General features: G+C 39.5%; 1 protein-coding gene across 1 annotated transcript in view; it reads left to right on the top strand.

The window, feature by feature from the left end:
• The first annotated feature begins 3,213 nt into the window (after positions 1-3,213).
• Positions 3,214-17,093, top strand: part of ANK2 (ankyrin 2) — a 165,832-nt gene continuing 151,952 nt past the window's right edge. The window contains exons 1-2 of the mRNA XM_050710362.1: positions 3,214-3,624; positions 16,539-16,640. Of these exons, the coding sequence (XP_050566319.1) occupies positions 3,286-3,624; positions 16,539-16,640 (441 nt within the window). The 5' untranslated portion in view covers positions 3,214-3,285. The remainder of the gene's footprint in view (positions 3,625-16,538; positions 16,641-17,093) is intronic.

Below are 17,093 nucleotides of genomic sequence, written 5' to 3'. Positions count from 1 at the left end.
AGCCTTATGGCTGTCTGGTAGCTCCAGGCAAACTGAGAGCTGCTCTTTCCTAGCTTGAATATGCCAATGTGTAATTAAGTTCATGTCATACCTATTTGCCCAGTCATGTTAAATTCTGTATTTTTTGCATTGTCCCAATGTTTTCTGGTCTTTGAGGTAGTACTTTATCAGCTGACAATGATGTAGTTTATTGAACAAGAACAAAGCAAGTTGGATGTGTGGATAACTAGGATCTGAATTAAGGAGGCATGGGAGTGGGAAGAATGGGGTTTCTGACAGGAGAATTTCCAGAATATTTCTCTTAAAATGAAAAATGTGAATATTGACACATTAACTCTGCCACTCTGCAATGCTAACTTTGGGGAAAATGTGCCGAAATGAATGAACCAGCTCACACGCCCCACAAGTACTGTGGCAAACGCACAAACTGGAAGTGAAGCACAGCATGATTTTTTTTCCACAAAATTTTTTACAAGTTTTACAATTACAAGGCATAAACTGAAGCAAAAAGGCTGTTTCCTGGACTATTGACTTGTTATCACATTTCTCCTATAGCATCAGCGTGCTGGGGGACGAGAGGGATTGCATCCCAGTCAGCTGCTTGCTATCCTAGCATGAACACTTAAGTGTGGTATACAAGATGCTGTGCCCTGTTTCTTACCTGGCACTTTAAAGCGTTTCTGAAGGTTTTTTAGTTAAGGGTTGGCATTTAGCTTCTGGAGCTCTTGTTGCAAAGAGGTTTGATGCGCTGCTGAGGAGCAGAGGGTGTGTTATAGCATGACAAAGTAAGTGGATTCAGTGAGTAACCTACAAGAGGTTCTTAAAAAAGTTCAGCTCCCCTGTGAAGACATGCAGTGCCGTTGGCTTCAGAGCAGTTCTGGCAGCGTAACACAGTGCAGGCTCAGGCGTTTCTGTACAGAGGGGAGGACTAAGAAGCTTGTGTGTGAGTTTCATGCTTGAAAAGCGTGCCTTTGTGTTTTGGTTGCTTCGCTGCTGCTGCCTGATATGATAGACTTGCAGCCCAAACAACAGTAAAAAAAGAGCACAAGAGCTTGCAAAGATCTTGTAGCATGTTCCTCCACAAAGTCTAGAAGTCCTACATCATAAGACATATACTTTGAATATTATGCCCTAACTAAGTTTGGCAAAACATGAAAATGTTTGCTTTCTGAGTAATTTGCCCTAATGACTTTGAACTGTTTCGACAAACAACAGTAATATTGTTAGAAGTCTCTGGCAGAAAGCTTATCCACTGCTCTCCATCAGATGTCCACGCAGATTGGGGCTTTCTTCATGCATTATTTCAAAGGAATGCAAGCTACTCTGTTTTTGCCACCCTTTTCCCTTCAGCTGATGCTTTGTTTCACCCTGTTCTCTGTTTTCTAGTAAGTTGATTTCACATCAAATTGACTGCTCTATCCAAGGATTTTTAGTTCTGGTTTATGTTGGAACCGTAGTTTTATGAACTTTGCTCGAGTCAAGCTTTTGGAGCATCCTTTTATTTTTAGTCACATGAAGAGGTTAGGACAGTATTTATACCTTACTGTCACAAGGTAAGCATGTGGAAGAATTGAAGAAAACAAGGAAGAACATGTGTATGGTAACTGTGGGTCAGCTAGCCTCACGTGAAAATTTTCTGAACATCTTTGGTGTCGAGATTAGAAGCAGTCAGTGGTTTCAACATCGTGGGAACTGCAATGCGGTTGTGATGGTTGGGGCCGCTGGCATTCCCAGTGCAGCAAATTCATATCCGGACTGCACATAGCTAAGAAGTAATGTGTGCACATATTATATTTGATTATTATAATTTTAACATGAGCTGAGGCCTTTATTTGTCCTTTAGTCATTTTATATTTGAAGTTCGGTCTGTTTGAATATAAGATTTAACATTCTCTCGCTTGTATTTGCCAGTTGCTGACAAAAATGACATTACTGGGGACTCTTTGTAGTTCAGGTTTTATTCAGTTCTACATAAATATGTAATCATATAACTGAAAGTGACAATGGTTTCAGCTACTTTGTGCATGCATCTCTCCAGTGTGTGCGCTCAAACTCGTAACACGCTGTAGTGCCCAGGGCTTTTCAGAGGAGCTAATGTTCCCATCCTGGAGCATTCACCAGTCAAGGAGAAATTACAGAGCCATTTCAAATCTACCTCATGGTAATTAACACAGAAGAGAACGCTATACAGATCAACAAGCCTTGAAAGGGGGTCGGGGAGAGCTCTCTCTGTAACTGGCACTGCTGTGAAGGGTAACTGGTGGAAATCAATGGGGTGGCAGGGACACCTGATTGCTGTGCGTTGCAATATTTGCAATAGTTTGAAACGCCGTAGAGAAAAATTTTGGCTAGGTGTTACAATCCTTTGAGGATCGCGCTGTTTCTAAGGAATGTGGGGCTTAATTTTTCCAATCCATGCCCAGCTCCACTCATGGGTTGGATGTGTAATTGCAATATACTCTTACTTGATGGGTCGCCATTACCTACAGACAGGCAGTCTGTCTCTGTTACCTCTGTTGCCTCCAGCTGTTCAGGAAGCATCTTAAAAATGCTAATTATTTCTCAGATTTTTTTTATTTTAATTCTGCAGTGGGCCTCATCTGGGATAATGGGTGGATTCCAAACACAATCCTCAAAATGATTTTTGTCCTCCTGGGTACAGTCATGATAACTAACTCAAACCTAGAGGGAGTGTCCTTATTCTCTCTCTCTCTCTCTCTCTCTCTCTCTCTCTCTCTCTCTCTCTTTTCCCCTTCTAATTGGTATTCTAGCTTAAAAAAGGCTTAAAACAAAACAACAAATGATCAGAACAAGATCAGACATGATCCAGGCAAGAGCTACAGTGAACAAGCATTGTCCTTTTTGGAAACATGTGAGCTCGTCTGAAATCAAACCCAGGGGTTGTATCAATTCAAAGCAAGCTCAGCGTGGTTAGTATCCACGTGAACATGAAATACCAAATGAATCACTGGAAAAAATGGTCATGAAGTCTCTGTACTCAGACATTTTGTCTTGTTTTGTGAGTATCAAATAGATGCAACTTGAATTAATCATCTTTTTGAGTTAGAAACTCAGAAGGCATTAGCAACATTCCGAAATTTAGTGCTTTATGTAAACACAGCGAGGCCGAGAGCGGTAGGAAAAAATCAAAACATTCAAAGGCATGCAACTGGGTAATTCAATAACCCTCACATGTAGAGGCATTTCGCACAGTGGGACTTTAACTTTACATGCGGGCTGTATGCTGGAAGGCAGTCCCCCCCACCCCAGCCCAACTCCATTTACATGCATAGCTGGCCTGGTAGGTGTAAAAATAGCCGGCAGTGCCTGAATTGGAAATGGTCACTGACTGCTGCCTGCAGTTGCTGCTGGGGTTTTGGGTTCTCCGTGCCGACGGTACTCCCGCGCCCTCGGCTGTCCCGCGGGAGCGCTGGGCACCCTCTGCGGCGTGAGGGCAGCCCCGCTTGTAGGAGGGGACGGGGAACTGCTATGGGCAATGCACCCCTCTGCCAGTCGTGTCACTCGGATAAGGGCGTGAGAGCGCCGGGGAACTTACAGGACTTGGATAAAACCCCGGATTATTATGGATGCAACAGCGAAGAAAGTAAAGACCCCCAAGCCCTGGTAAGTCTTGGCTGAGGACAGCAGGAATCAAAGGGGAAAATTAAGATCACGGTTGAGGATGTTAGATTTGAAAAGGGTTTCTTTGCTCAGCCTGGGCCTTGCTTGATAGCTCGCAATATTCAGTAATCTGCTAGAGGGGTCTGTGTTTAAGCTTCATTTTGTTACTGTGACTGTAATTAACAAGCAGCTGTCACTAAGCTGTGCAGTAGCTTGAAAGCATTGTCAGCCACCAAAAGGCTTAGGTACCTGGAGAGACTGCCGTTAGGGAACCAGGTCCTTCAAATGAATGGGTGTAATCAGCTATCCTGGTGTAACACTGCTGCTCTAAATGATCCTACATCGATTGTTCTCAGAACAGGACTCAGTAAGTCTCTTTTTTTTTTTTTAAAATCTGTTGTCTCTCCAGTACGTTATATTATTTGCTGTGGTTGCAGCAGACATGGAGCCCCACAGGTATTTACACAGAGGAGGGCTGCAGTGAGCAGGACCAGGCACATGAAGGGGATACATTGACAACAGTTTGCAAGACTGGGGTTAGGCATGCCATAAGTGATAACAGCAGTAATGTCAGCATTTGCTCTGCAAACCAGAAGAAAATGACTTAGATGAATATTTGTATAATGTCTGTAGCAAAATAAGTGCTCCTTTTTTATCTTTTTTTTCCCCCTCTGCTTGGGAAATTCATTTATAAAGTGGTTATTTTGATCAAAATTGGCAATAAAAGGGGGTAGCGTCGAAAATTCTGTCAGAACAAGAATATTAGAAAACCTTTAATATTGGTGCAGCCAAATTTTATCTTCTCCCATATTGATCTAAAATAAAATTGTCCTCAGGTATTCAATATGGAGGACTCGTTGGAACTGCTGTAGTGCGTTATAGGAACTGTAGTTCAGGTTAGGTGTACAGATCAGGAGATAAGGGGAAACCTCTCGCAAGAAGTGCTGCTCTGTCCCAGAATACACGTTTGTGGTCTGAGCAGTTTTGTGTTGAATTAAAAACTAAGCTCCAGCAGTCGTGGTGGGAAGCATGCAGTCAGGAGGAGGGGCAATGAGAGCTCAGAACTTCCCTGTGTGATGGGAGGCATTGCTGAATATGTAGATTTTATGTTATTTTGGTTTGGATGGGCATTGTAGTGTTTCCCTTAAGGTGAGTGGCCTGAAGCTGTTAGGCAGTGTATGGAGGTTCCCTGTGATAAGAAACGCACAAATAAGCAAACTCTGAAACAGTTCTCCCTCCCTCTTTGAATTTACAGTCACCAGGCTGTCCTTCGGGATAAGGTCAGCTCTTTGAGGAGGCAGGAGCGAGCCAAATCCAGCAGCATGTGATTTTTTTTTTTTTTTTTTTGGATACTTCTCAGTTCAGCCTTCAGAGCTTTTCATAGCAGGCAGAGATCAGGCACTTTGATAATGGCTTCAGTACATTTCATCATAAGGGCCTGGCTTTGTTTGCCTCTGGAGAGGACTGACTGAGTTGCTCTGGATTCAGTTACACTCCTTTGGGGGACTGCAAAAGAGAATTGCCTTATTTCCCTAAGAAGGTGTACAGTACCTCAGTATATTTATTTTTATGATTCTTTATAAAAATGGTTAAAAAAAGGTCTGTAGATTAGAGATACCAATCAAGCTGTCTTCTGAAGGGAGAAATCGCCTTTTCCCAAGCAGGAATGTCATATCCAGCACAGTGCTTTGTTAGCTCAGGGCTTCTTCTGCTTTTGTGGGGCTGTGGCCATGCACACTGTCCTGGTCTCCTCTGAAGGGCAGTGCCACCTCAAGCTGAGTAGGAAGACTCTAGTATCAAATACGAGGTTCAGAATAATTCAGCTGGTACTCAGCCAGTTCACATGGCAGAATTACAGTGCATAATCTAATCTTTTCTAAACTAAGATCAAAATACAGTCTGCTGCTTCAGACCCATCTTGCTGGGGAAGTCAGGAACATGTTTGCTTGACTATCCTGAATTGACTATATGGTGCTAAATAACTCTCAAGTGGGGTGTCAAATGCTGATACTGAGTTCAACTTTGAAGTAACAGCAACATGTAAAAACCACCACAACCAACAAGGCTGCACCTTGGGTGCTGGGTTCAGTTTTGGGCCCCTCACTACAAGAAGGACATCGAGGCCCTGTAGTGTGTCCAGAGCAGGGCGCCGAAGCTGGTGAAGGGCCTGGAACAGAAGTCCTATGAGGAGCAGCTGAGGGAACTGGGGTTGTTTAGTCTGGAGAAGAGGAGGCTCAGAGCAGGCCTTATAGCTCTCTGCAGGTGCCTGAAAGGAAGGTGTGGGGAGCTGGGGGTCGGCCTCTTCTCACAGGTAGCTAGTGATAGGGCTAGAGGGAATGGCCTCAAGTTGTGCCAGGGGAAGTTCAGGCTGGAAGTTAAGAGACATTTTTTCTCAGAAAGAGCAGTCAGGCATCGAATGGGTCGCCCAGGGAGGTGGTGGAGTAGGACTCATGGTCCAGACTCTTGCGCCGTAACTACAGCGTGTGGAACTGAAGCCAGAAAGTTTTAAGCTGTTAAGCAGGACAGAAGTGGGAGTTACAGATTTCCAAACTGGGGGCTTTCCAGGCAGTGGGAAATGCAGCCACAGAGCTATTCCTTCTACATTTTTTAGACTCTTAACATTGATGTGGAATGAACTGTTTTTAGGAAGTACCATGTTATTATTATTATTATTAAATATAATTTGATATTGTAGGTAGCCTGTATGACCTGCTTGAATGAGCGATGTAACTTTCATACAGGTGAAGTCAGGTGAAACTGGTTCTTTTCTCTGCTGCCCTGAGCTGGGTTATTTGAAATTTGGCCCCAGGATTACAGGAGTTTTGTTTCACAGGTACTGCTACGGTAGGAATTAAGGGGAAACAATGACTGATTAATATCATAGCCAATGTACACCCAGCAAATGTCCCAGTTAAGGAAGAGAAAGGTTTTGTCTGCTTTACATAAGCTTCTGGTGTAATTCCCAGTTGATTGGGAGTTAGCTAATAATGTGGAGAGATAAAAGGAAACTGTCCATGCTGGGTACTGGGCTATTTAAAAAATCTACTAAAGGAAACCTTGCCTCCCCCACCTCCTTCCCCCCAGTGGATAGAGGGATAGAGCTAACAATTCTTCATTTACTACTTCAGTGTCTGTTTTACCTTTCTGTACAGTAAGGTGTTTAATATGAGTCTTGCTGGCAGAACTGGCATGGAGTTAGAAACTGCTGCCTTTCAGTAACACCCATTTTGTTTGCATCTATTTTAGTCCATCTCAGAGGAACATGAAATCATTTTTTCTGTATGTGGTACCAGTAAATTTGAATCAATGGCCAATCGGTTAATGGTGTTTAGGTAAGTAAAGCTGTCTGATTCATTAGCACTGATGGTGTTAGTACATTTCTTTTTTTAGAAAATGTCCCTTCGGAGATAAGACAAGGGATAGAAAAGGATGAAAAATTAATGATAGTGGCAGAATTCTTTGTCAGCAGTCTGTCATAAACTTCGTTTGCAGGCTAGATTTTTGTTAAACCAAGTTAAAAACAAATTTCTGTTAGGTATGTTTGGAATGGCATCCTGATTCTTTCTAGAGGTGTTCTCACATCATTACTTCTCTATTTAGGGACATCATTAGTAATGGAAACTTGCCACAGAAACCATGTAAATGTCTGCCAAGTTCTGAAGTTGTTCCAAACACCTCAAAATCTCAATACACGGTGTCCAGGTGATCCTAAATATTATTGCTTGCTTTAATACAATTCCATTCATTTAGCAGAAATCTTGGTTCCATATCAGTATTTAAGAGACTTCAGTAAGTGCGAGTGTCATACAGGAGACATTAGAATGATCCTGTGGTTCATTTGTGAACATACCATAATCCTTGTTGTTTCTGGAAATGACAAAATGATACTTTCATTCACGTTTATTAAACCCAAGTCTTTTTTTTTTTTTTTTTTTTTACTTTTTTTCTTTGTTCTTTCTCTTTTTTCTTTTTTAATCCAGACTGTGTTTTCCAGATGCTTTTGAGATTCTATTTTTATATTCCTCCTGATCAGTGTAACTTAGACTTGCACACATTGTTTCCAAGCTGGGATTTATACCAAAATGTTTGTTTTTAAGGACATGACTAAGCCCAGTGGGACATCAGGGATAACACGTGCCTGAAGTTCAGCTAATACTGAAGTGCTGTTCTAGATTAGGACCCTATTATTGATGTTGCTTTATACTTTAAAATGAGTATGGATTAAAATAACATATCATTTCAAATACAGTAATTTGAAGGAAACTCCAGCTGGGTAAAAAAGACTTCTATTCTTTTTCATAGAAAACCGTGCAGTTTTGCCTCGGTTCTCACAAATCCTTCATTGAAATAGTAAAAGTCAGCTGGCAGTGGGTCCAGTATGTCAAATTAATGAACGTTGTGGGAGGACTCCTACAGATGTCTGTGGCAGTTAAGTGTCACAAAAGGGTTTATAGAAGACATTTGCTTCTTGGCTCAAGGAAGGGTTGATTTTGCATTAGTTTTCTCTTCCTCTTTTGCTGCTGCTGTTTCTAATATTGGCCTAAACTCAAGAAAACAGTTAAGCATGTATCCATCCTTTAGCAAAGAACGTGTTTAATTTGAGATCTATTGGACATAAAGATGTGTTAAAAAATAAGCTAAGTCTGAAGCATGATTTGCTGAATGTAGTCCTTTATTCTTCCCCTGGTTAAACAAGCCCAAACTGATTAAACATTTGTACATCCCAGTGGAAAGAAAAGAATGGCTGGAAAAAAGGTATTCTGCAAATGCTGGAATTTCAAAAAGGAGTTTGCAAAGGAATTGAAGGTGTTTCTGTGTAACGACGAGCGTGAAATGAAAGTCATCGTTTAAAATAATTGGGAATTCTTCCATCAATATGGGAATAATGGCATTATAACACAATTGTAATTTTATAATGGATGTGCATCGTAATGCATTCCTTGACTGAGTTTTATTTTCTTAGCTTCTTCTTCTCAGCAGCTCTTTCCACATCCGGTGATACCAGTGAAATTCATTTCTCAAGGACACTCTAAGTCTTGAATATCGTTACACATTATATCTTCTTTTGGCTGCAGCCTCTTTGTCTCTTGTCTGGCTGCAGCCATAAGAAAGCTTTTACCATTATGTATAATAGATGCAACAACATTAATCTTCCCACCTACTTTGGCACTGTATAGTCTTGGCTCCTAGGTGTCCTGTAGCAGGTCTAATGAGACAGTATTCACCTTGAGGAGCACAGGAGTGAAAGGGCCACCTCTGAATCCCATCACCTCTAGCACAGCCACCTGTACTGGGCAATTGGTTTCTTAGTTTAAATATGTGCAAACTTGTTTTTGATTTGAAATCACTGAATGTTTTAATCTGAGGTTGTATATAGTGTATAGCACAAAAGCTTTTTCTTTACTTACAGCTATTTCACTGTCTTGTTATTACGCAGCACCTTTTGCTATAAGTAGCAATAGTCTTTTTTGCAAAGTTTGGGCCCATGTACGTGCTGTGTGCAGTGCTACGGGGAGGGCAGCTCTTGCCATGGGGCCAGCTCAGTGCCAGCAAGAGTCATGCCATCTTCTCCATCTCCTTCATAACTTTCCAGGACTAATTGGTCTAAATATTCGAACTGCCTGAAATTATTCATGTGCATATGTACTTAAAAGAATATTTATATTTTCCCAATTTATAACCATCACCACCAACCTAGACAGATAAGTAAATGTGGTATTTATTACATGTGCTTAGACCCCTGGGATTAAAATAATCATTTTTTTGATGTTGTTAGCAATATCTTGATAGAGGATATTTGGCTTGCTAGTGATCTTTTGTCTCTGAAGACTTGTCTTCCTGTTTGTACTTCATTGTTCCTATGATTCATTTTCTCTCTCTGAAAAAGAAAATTATCGGGTTACTTTATTGTAAGGTCAATTGTATCTTTTTTCTGGGCAAGAGGATGCTTTAGCTTATGAAAGAGACATTTGTTTAGTTAAGACTGTCATTTTAGATCTGTGGGCTTTTTAGTTCAGTGGTTTATTAACAAACTCTACGCAAGCAAAGGTACATAGCAAGATGAATTAGATCTAAAGTACTTTTACACGCTTGAATGGGAAAAGCTATGTTTTTTTTTTTTTTTTTGGAAATTGTTATAAGGAAATAGGGCACGTTGTTCATCCAGAAATTCAGATACTGTAATAGCTTTAAGACCTGACATTTAATCTATCTTCCTTCATGTCTTTCTGCAAAATAACAGAAGGAAAACATACTTAGCAAAGGAAGTGGCCTTGAAAGTAAAGCACTATTGTATTTCTTTTATTTCAGATGATGAACATTACTTTGTTAAAAGCTGGGGAAAGTATGTTTCCACTACTGTTATTATCTCATTAAAAACGTTTACCAATTACCAAAAAGATTTACAAATGCCATTGCAAGTGCAAGATTTAGCTCATGTTTTAGCATGAGTATCAGAACTGCAGTCTGAAACTCTGTTGCGATGATTTAGTAAAAGAGAAGAGAAGAAAAGAAAAAGGAAAAAGTCTTTGTAGCCTTGCAGTCATAGCTGCATCTTAGGCTTGTAATTCACAAAATCACCACTGTTCTACTGCGATGTCCTTCGGATGTCAGCAGCACTTTCAGCCCAGTATAAAAAAAAAATAAATCAGGGTGCAAAAGATGAAATATGAGTAGCTGGCGAGGTTTACAGAAAGTATTTCCTGAGAAAAAACATTCCTTTTCAAGTCCTATCTTTTTACATTTGGATGCTAGTATGGAAAAAGCGACTGTACTGGCCAAAGATACGTATGTGACAAATGAGTTGGGTCATGGTAACACCTCATCTCTGTTGCTTTGTGGAGTTGCACCCAATTAAACCATGGCTGGTTTGAGCAGATGGTTGCTGAAATCCGAGAATAACCAAGCCAATTGGGAAAAAATTTAGTGGTTGCCTCAAGGGTACAAGCAGAAATTGAAGCTCATAATAAAAAAAAATAATAGAATGTGTTTACATTGCTGTCATTTTTATTTCCTTGTATCTTTTAAGTACTGAATAACATCAAGAAGCCACAAAAATCTGAGTTTAGGTGACGCAACTTTCTGTCTGTGGTGGGCTGAATTCTCAACCCCAGGCGTTACCTGAATATATTAACATGATGAGTCACCAGCCAATTAAGAGCTTTTTAATGAAGAAAAAAGAGTTAACAAGCCTTCAGCATTTTACTAATTATAGAAGCAGCTGTTGAACAAACACCTCCTTACTGTTCTGGAGTTTGTAAATGGCATCAACAGTCAGATAAACCTGAAGGTTGATGCATTGACTAATTCTGTCTTAATGCTGATTTTATGTACAACAATAATAGAGGGTTCAATTTAACGTGGACGTTTTTATAACTACTAGTGGTTTGAATGTCTTGATTTATATAATGCATGCAAGTTAAAACCAGTTTTTGCAGGGCCAGACTCTTCAAAAATTATGGCTGGTTAAATTTTCTCCATAAAATCAAAGTAGAATGTCACAGAGTGCATGCTTGAAAGGTAAGTTTAAAAGGGTTATTCATTTTCAGATACACACTTTGACACATACAAAACTTACACAAATCAAAAATGCTAAATTAAGGTGTAAAGCTATTATTTGTTTACTTTGCACCAGTTTTGACTTCTGTTTTTCATGTCATTCAATTAATAAATGTTCAATAGGTTTTGTTGCTTGACTGTTCTAGCATGGAGATGTTTGTGATTATGGATAGGCATTGGTTCATTCTCCTTATCTGGAGAAAAAAAATATAAAAGCCAACCTTCTGGAATAATTTTGCTGTAGAAATGATTTCCAAGGACTATTTGGATGGTTTGAATAATGCTATCATGAAAGCAGTTTTCAGTTACAGAAAACTGAAGGCTCCTATGCCCCAATCTTTTCTTGTTAAGCACGAAACTGTTTTTTACCAGGAAATCTGAATATGTTGAGAAATACCTAGGAGTTTGATACAACATATGACTTCAACACTATGCACCATAATTTATTTTTACACATATCTATAAAACGCATTTGAGAAGCAGGCGCATGGTATGTGCTGTAAGTGATGTGGTATGCTGAGCCAGGAATGGCAACCAGAGTGAGGACAGAGGACCCAGAAGGGAAGGTTTCTGGCTATTTGAATATAAAACACTGATTTCCATATGAGTTTTAATTACTCAGACTCTCTGAGACATGTTTCAAATTCAGGCAATATTCTGGCATTGCAATTAGCATGAAAGAAGTTGGATCCACAGCCTTTTTTAAATCAGATAATGTGCATTCTGTCCTTTCTCTCTTACATTTTTATATGTAATGTCTGACAACTAGCTACTTATAGACAACACTTTTGCTTTCTCCTTTGAGAATACCTAAGGTTACAATGACTTTCTGCATTATAGCTTATTTGTTTGTAGTGTTCTGGAAAATTCTCATTTCTGGCTGAAGTTAATTTATCCTCAGTCAAAAGTTAACAAAGAAGGAAAGGTTGGACCTGGTGCTTAGGGACATGGTTTAGTGGGTGACATTGGTAGTAGGGTGATGGTTGGACCAGATGATCTTGAAGGTCTTTTCCAACCCTAATAAGTCTGTGATTCTAAGGTTAACTTAAAAGATAGTCATTAAAGACTTGTAGTACTCTCTCACTGCAGATGTATTGGAACATTGCTTTTTGTTGTTTGGCCGGTTTTGTTATTTCTTTTTAACAATGTCTATTGACCTAGTCTGTGAGCAATATTTGGTATCTGTAGAGCTGCAAATAAATAGCCCAGATTCAATCTTGGTTGCTGTGAAAAGAAATTTCTCTATGTGCCCTTCAGAAGTTAACGTTAGCTGCTGTTACTAGCGCATTTTTACCATACAGCTTAGGTGTCTCAAAAAAGTACATTAAAAAAGCTTGCTACTTCAGCCAGGTTGTGGCTTTGTTCTATAGTATAAAATACCAGGTAAGTATTATTCAGCCCTCTGTACCTTGTTTTAATAGCATGTTAATAACATAGTGATTAAATTGAAGTCTTAGTGGCCCCATGTAAACAAAGTGGTCCCTAACTCAAATGATCTGAACCCCAAGGGATGTGCCAAGATGCCAGCTGAGACTTTGCAAATCAGTGTGTTAATATCTGAATTTCCCAGATCGCCAGCTTCGCATGTTCATGGGCTTGCTGGTAGCTGCTTACCACATACTTTTGTTCTGTAATCTTTTCCTTATTAGTAGAGTGCTTGCTTCTGTGTATGACTTGCATATAGGTGTATAACTCCTAAAAATCTCAGAGGTGTGTACACAGGGAGAGATGATGTGTTAAATATCATAGGATGCAATGGATTCTGGCACCATGTTTTAATTTTCTTTCTTGTAAAGGAAGTATTTTTGAAAGACAGTTTGTTGGCAGTTTGTCTTCACCAGCCAACAAGCTAATGAAGACCAGTATTCCAGCTTCTGTGCCACAGAAATGCATCATGAATTCAAGCAAAAATCTGCATTTACGGAAACAAAATATTTCATGAGATTACTGAATTAATTGGAAAAGTCCACAGATCATGGGTTCCTAGCATGGTAAAACTATAGAAAACTGCTGCTGCTGACTACTCAGACAATTTTCTCAAAATGGATTTGAGTTTGTGATGTGCCAAAGTGAGTAAATTGCTGAGAGCGCAGTCCTGACAAAAATGCTTTTTGAAGACCTTGGTAGCACAGGGAAAAGGAGAAACTGCCAATGACCTACTGAAAAATCAGAGTTGACAACCAGACCAGGAAAGAAAATAGAGAGATGAGTTACTCCTAACTTGTAGGATTTTCAAGCTTTAAAACACAGTGTTGAACCTTTGGATGCTCCTTCAGCTGTCAGCACTCACTGATATTTGTGCATGAATTTGTATGCGAAGCAGCTGAACTGCTGCTTCATGTCATTTAGTTGTGTGTTCAAGTTTGATTTAAATAAGAACATCATTTTTGTATGGAATAATATGACACCCTAGATGATGATGGCTAGTCATCTGAGACACTGTGGTGGAAGTGTCATGCAAGACAGGCTGTAAAAATGCCAGGCATGATGAGCTCGCTTGCTTCCTCTGTGCCATAACTTGATATTTTCCATTGATTTCTAATACCTTTGCTTGTTCAAGAAATAAAAAAGAGAATAGGAGACCCTCTTTGTCATTTGATATAGTCTTCATTGACCGTCATACTCCTGACTGTTAAGTATTTGGCTCTGCGTAAGCACGTGGTGATGTTTTAGGCATCAGTCATGTCGGGTGTGTTGCCAGTTGCTTTGCTTATACTTTTCATGAGAGCCTGTGAGAACCTTTTGAAATAGGATAGGCAGGACTATAAAGAGAACAGTCACAATTATATTCATCTAATACGATATCAGTACGCATTACCTTGAGAAAGTACATTTAAAAAGAAAAAAAAGATTATGTGGTTTGGTATTTTCAAAGGCACCTACAAGGAGCATCAAGATCTTGTGTTTCACTGGGATTTTAGCAATCTTATTGCTCTTCTCTCCACTGTTAAGCACTGTTATTTCACAACGAGAACATACACAGCAAGAGATGCTTCTTATAAAAGTTCCTGCGCAGGGGGTTAATCTTGTATAACTAATTCGTAATAATTCTTCACGTAGACAAGAAGTGTATAGTCTGCATTTTGATCAATACTCAGGTGTACGCAATGAATCCTGAAGTGATGTGCATTGCAGTAATTTTGAGATGACAAAAGTATGCATCAAGGAAATGAGAATCTACTTTGAAAGTGCTGTTTGCATCTTCTTAGGCAGGAACAAATGAAATATATTAATATGGTCCTAGCTGCCATCTGAGCTTCTAGCAATAATTGGGAGCTTAAGGTTTTTAGCCTTTCATGTTACTCTGGGAAAGAAAAACAAGCTCTGATGTATTATCTGTAATAAAAAAGAAGTTGTAAATTTTTGTAGTGTCATTCTCCCTTAACAACCTTTAATAGTATAAAAACAGACAATTTCAGGTTTGGCATGTTAATTTGTTATAGTAAAGTATGATTAAAAATGGGACAAAAGGTAAAACGTGTGTTCTATTTAGGGCAAAGATGTGTTTCCCATTGATTTCAGGAGTGTCAGAATTTATCTCGTGTGCTCTAGTATTTGATCGTGGTTAACATTTTTACCAATGTAGTTGGTTTTTCAAAGATTTAAATTTCGAAATACAATTTTGTATTTGTGTGTGTATGTGCGTGTACACAACATAGGAGATGGTGCACTGCTAATAGTTATTCTTCAGCCTTAAATGGGATCTCCTTCAAGAGCCTGTTGAAATACGCTCCTATGTCAAGCTTCATTGAAATGCTCGATTGACTCCAGCCTGAAGCTGCAAGAGGTTTCTGTCAATGTGAATTCCTGTGCTACCTTTCTCTTCAGCCCGCTGCGTGTTTAGAAGGCTGGTCTGTTTTCTTAACGGTAAAAGATGTGGAAAATGTGCTGAAGTTTGCTGAAAGGAATTTAAAAGGAAATATTTTTGTCTTGGCATGTAGCGCAGTTGTAAAAAAGAATCATTTCGATGACATCCATCTGTTGCAGATTAAAATAGGTTGGAATCAGTGGCTGTGAAGTGAGTTCATGCAGTGCGATAAGCAGGGCAACCAAAATACATGCACTGGAATGGATCGGGTGACCGAAATAAATTGCTTTGTCGATCAGTATTAATAAGCTGATACTCGGAGGCTTTCAGGGTATTCTCAGGATGCAAAAGAGCGATTTTCCTTCTGGCAGGGAGGTGAAGTAGACAAGGCACCTCTAACCACGTCCCCACTGAGCAGCCTTGCCCGCCTTCTCAAACCCACGCCTACTGTTTACTTATTTGAAGTATGAAAGCCATTACTGTCTCTGTGTGCATTCCCAAATGCTTACTCTGTTCAAATATCACCTGTTGCACAACTTTTTGTTCTCCTGGAATCAGCAGTTGCATTGATAGCTGATTTACCTGCATGTGGGTTTGCACGTGAGTGAACACTGACATGTGTGCTGAGTTCAGATAGCCAGTGCGATTTCGTGGCATTGTGGTAGACAAAGGTGAGAGGGCTGAAACATTTCATGCTCCCTTGCTTAACGGTACATCCTAAAACCTAGCTCAGAAATGAAAAAGTGGTTGTTTTTGTTTGTTTGTTTGTTTGTTTGTTTTGTTTTTCTCAACCCATAAATGCTAAAGGGACTTTGAGTGTGGATTTATGAGTGCAGGCAGTTTATGAGCAAGCATGTTTCCCACATTATCCTGGATTTAGATACTCAGGCTTGAGTACTTCATCCGCTTTGTTCCATGGTTAGCTACAGTTGCAGTCCTGCTCAGTTTAGCGATTTTTTAAAAAACTATATATATTTTTTTACCCATTTATCATGTCCCAGTTTGCGTCACAGCTGATAAAGTCTATTCACTGGAATTTTTTTGCTCTTGGATATTATTTTTTCTCCAGTACGTGCCACTGTGCTAAGCCAGTGCATTTGCGTGAACATGCATTGTAGTGATAAAACTTCATATGCCAAGTACAAATCCAAAGCCAACATATGTTTTATTAAGTATCTTAACCAATAACAACAGGTTAATTCTTTTCCTGAGTTTTGAGCACATATGCAGAAAACTATGCCTAGGAAGTTTGATACATTTTTTTTTCTTATTGTTTAATATGATTTACTATTATTTCTGTCTTGTCATTGCTTCTTCCTCAATTTTGAACTTCAGCAATTATTGCACTTTTTTGCTCACTCTGGCAGGTTGGCAGTTCTTTTGTGCCAGTATTGCCCTGTTTAGGTATCTGTATGTTAATACAGATGCAATATAAAGTCTTCACAGTATTTATTAACCTGCAACATAAAATGTGGAAACCTTTCACTGTGATGAAACTGTGGTCTCTTTTAAGCAGGAGCTAACTAGAGATGTTTTTCTTGTGTTTTTACAGTCTGACAGCAATGCAAGCTTTCTCCGAGCTGCCAGAGCTGGCAATCTGGACAAAGTAGTGGAATACCTGAAAAGTGGAATAGACATTAATACATGTAATCAGGTAAGATATTTGAAGGACACAATTTCACAAGAGTGAAGTGCAGGACCCCCAGTGCCAAACCTAGGTTTTTCAGGCTAGATTATTTCATATAGATGTTTTGATTTATCTCAAGCTATGTTTTCAGGCTTGTTCTTCAGTGGGATTTTCCTATAGAAAGCTGTCAGTGCCTATAGAATTGTGTTGCTTTTGTAAAGTTTTGCATAAACCTTTTTGGGTTCCTCTTTCTTACTAGTATCCTGCAGGTTTGGATATATACATTAGTGGAGTACCTGTAATCAAAATTTAAGGTATGTTTTGGTAGTCTGATGCGAATGGACCTAATGTTGTGGAAGTTCCATTTCTAACTGCAACAGTGAGCACTATATATATTCCTCAGAATACTCAAGTTACGCAAAAACGTTTTGTTCTAGTTGAGGAAGTTGCTATGTAGTATTCTTCAGATACAGGTAAGTA

Source organism: Cygnus atratus, chromosome 4 (assembly GCF_013377495.2).
Source record: "Cygnus atratus isolate AKBS03 ecotype Queensland, Australia chromosome 4, CAtr_DNAZoo_HiC_assembly, whole genome shotgun sequence".
NCBI classification, from domain to species: domain Eukaryota; kingdom Metazoa; phylum Chordata; class Aves; order Anseriformes; family Anatidae; genus Cygnus; species Cygnus atratus.
Note: the sequence above shows the minus strand (reverse complement) of the source record. Positions and strands in the feature narration are given on the sequence as shown.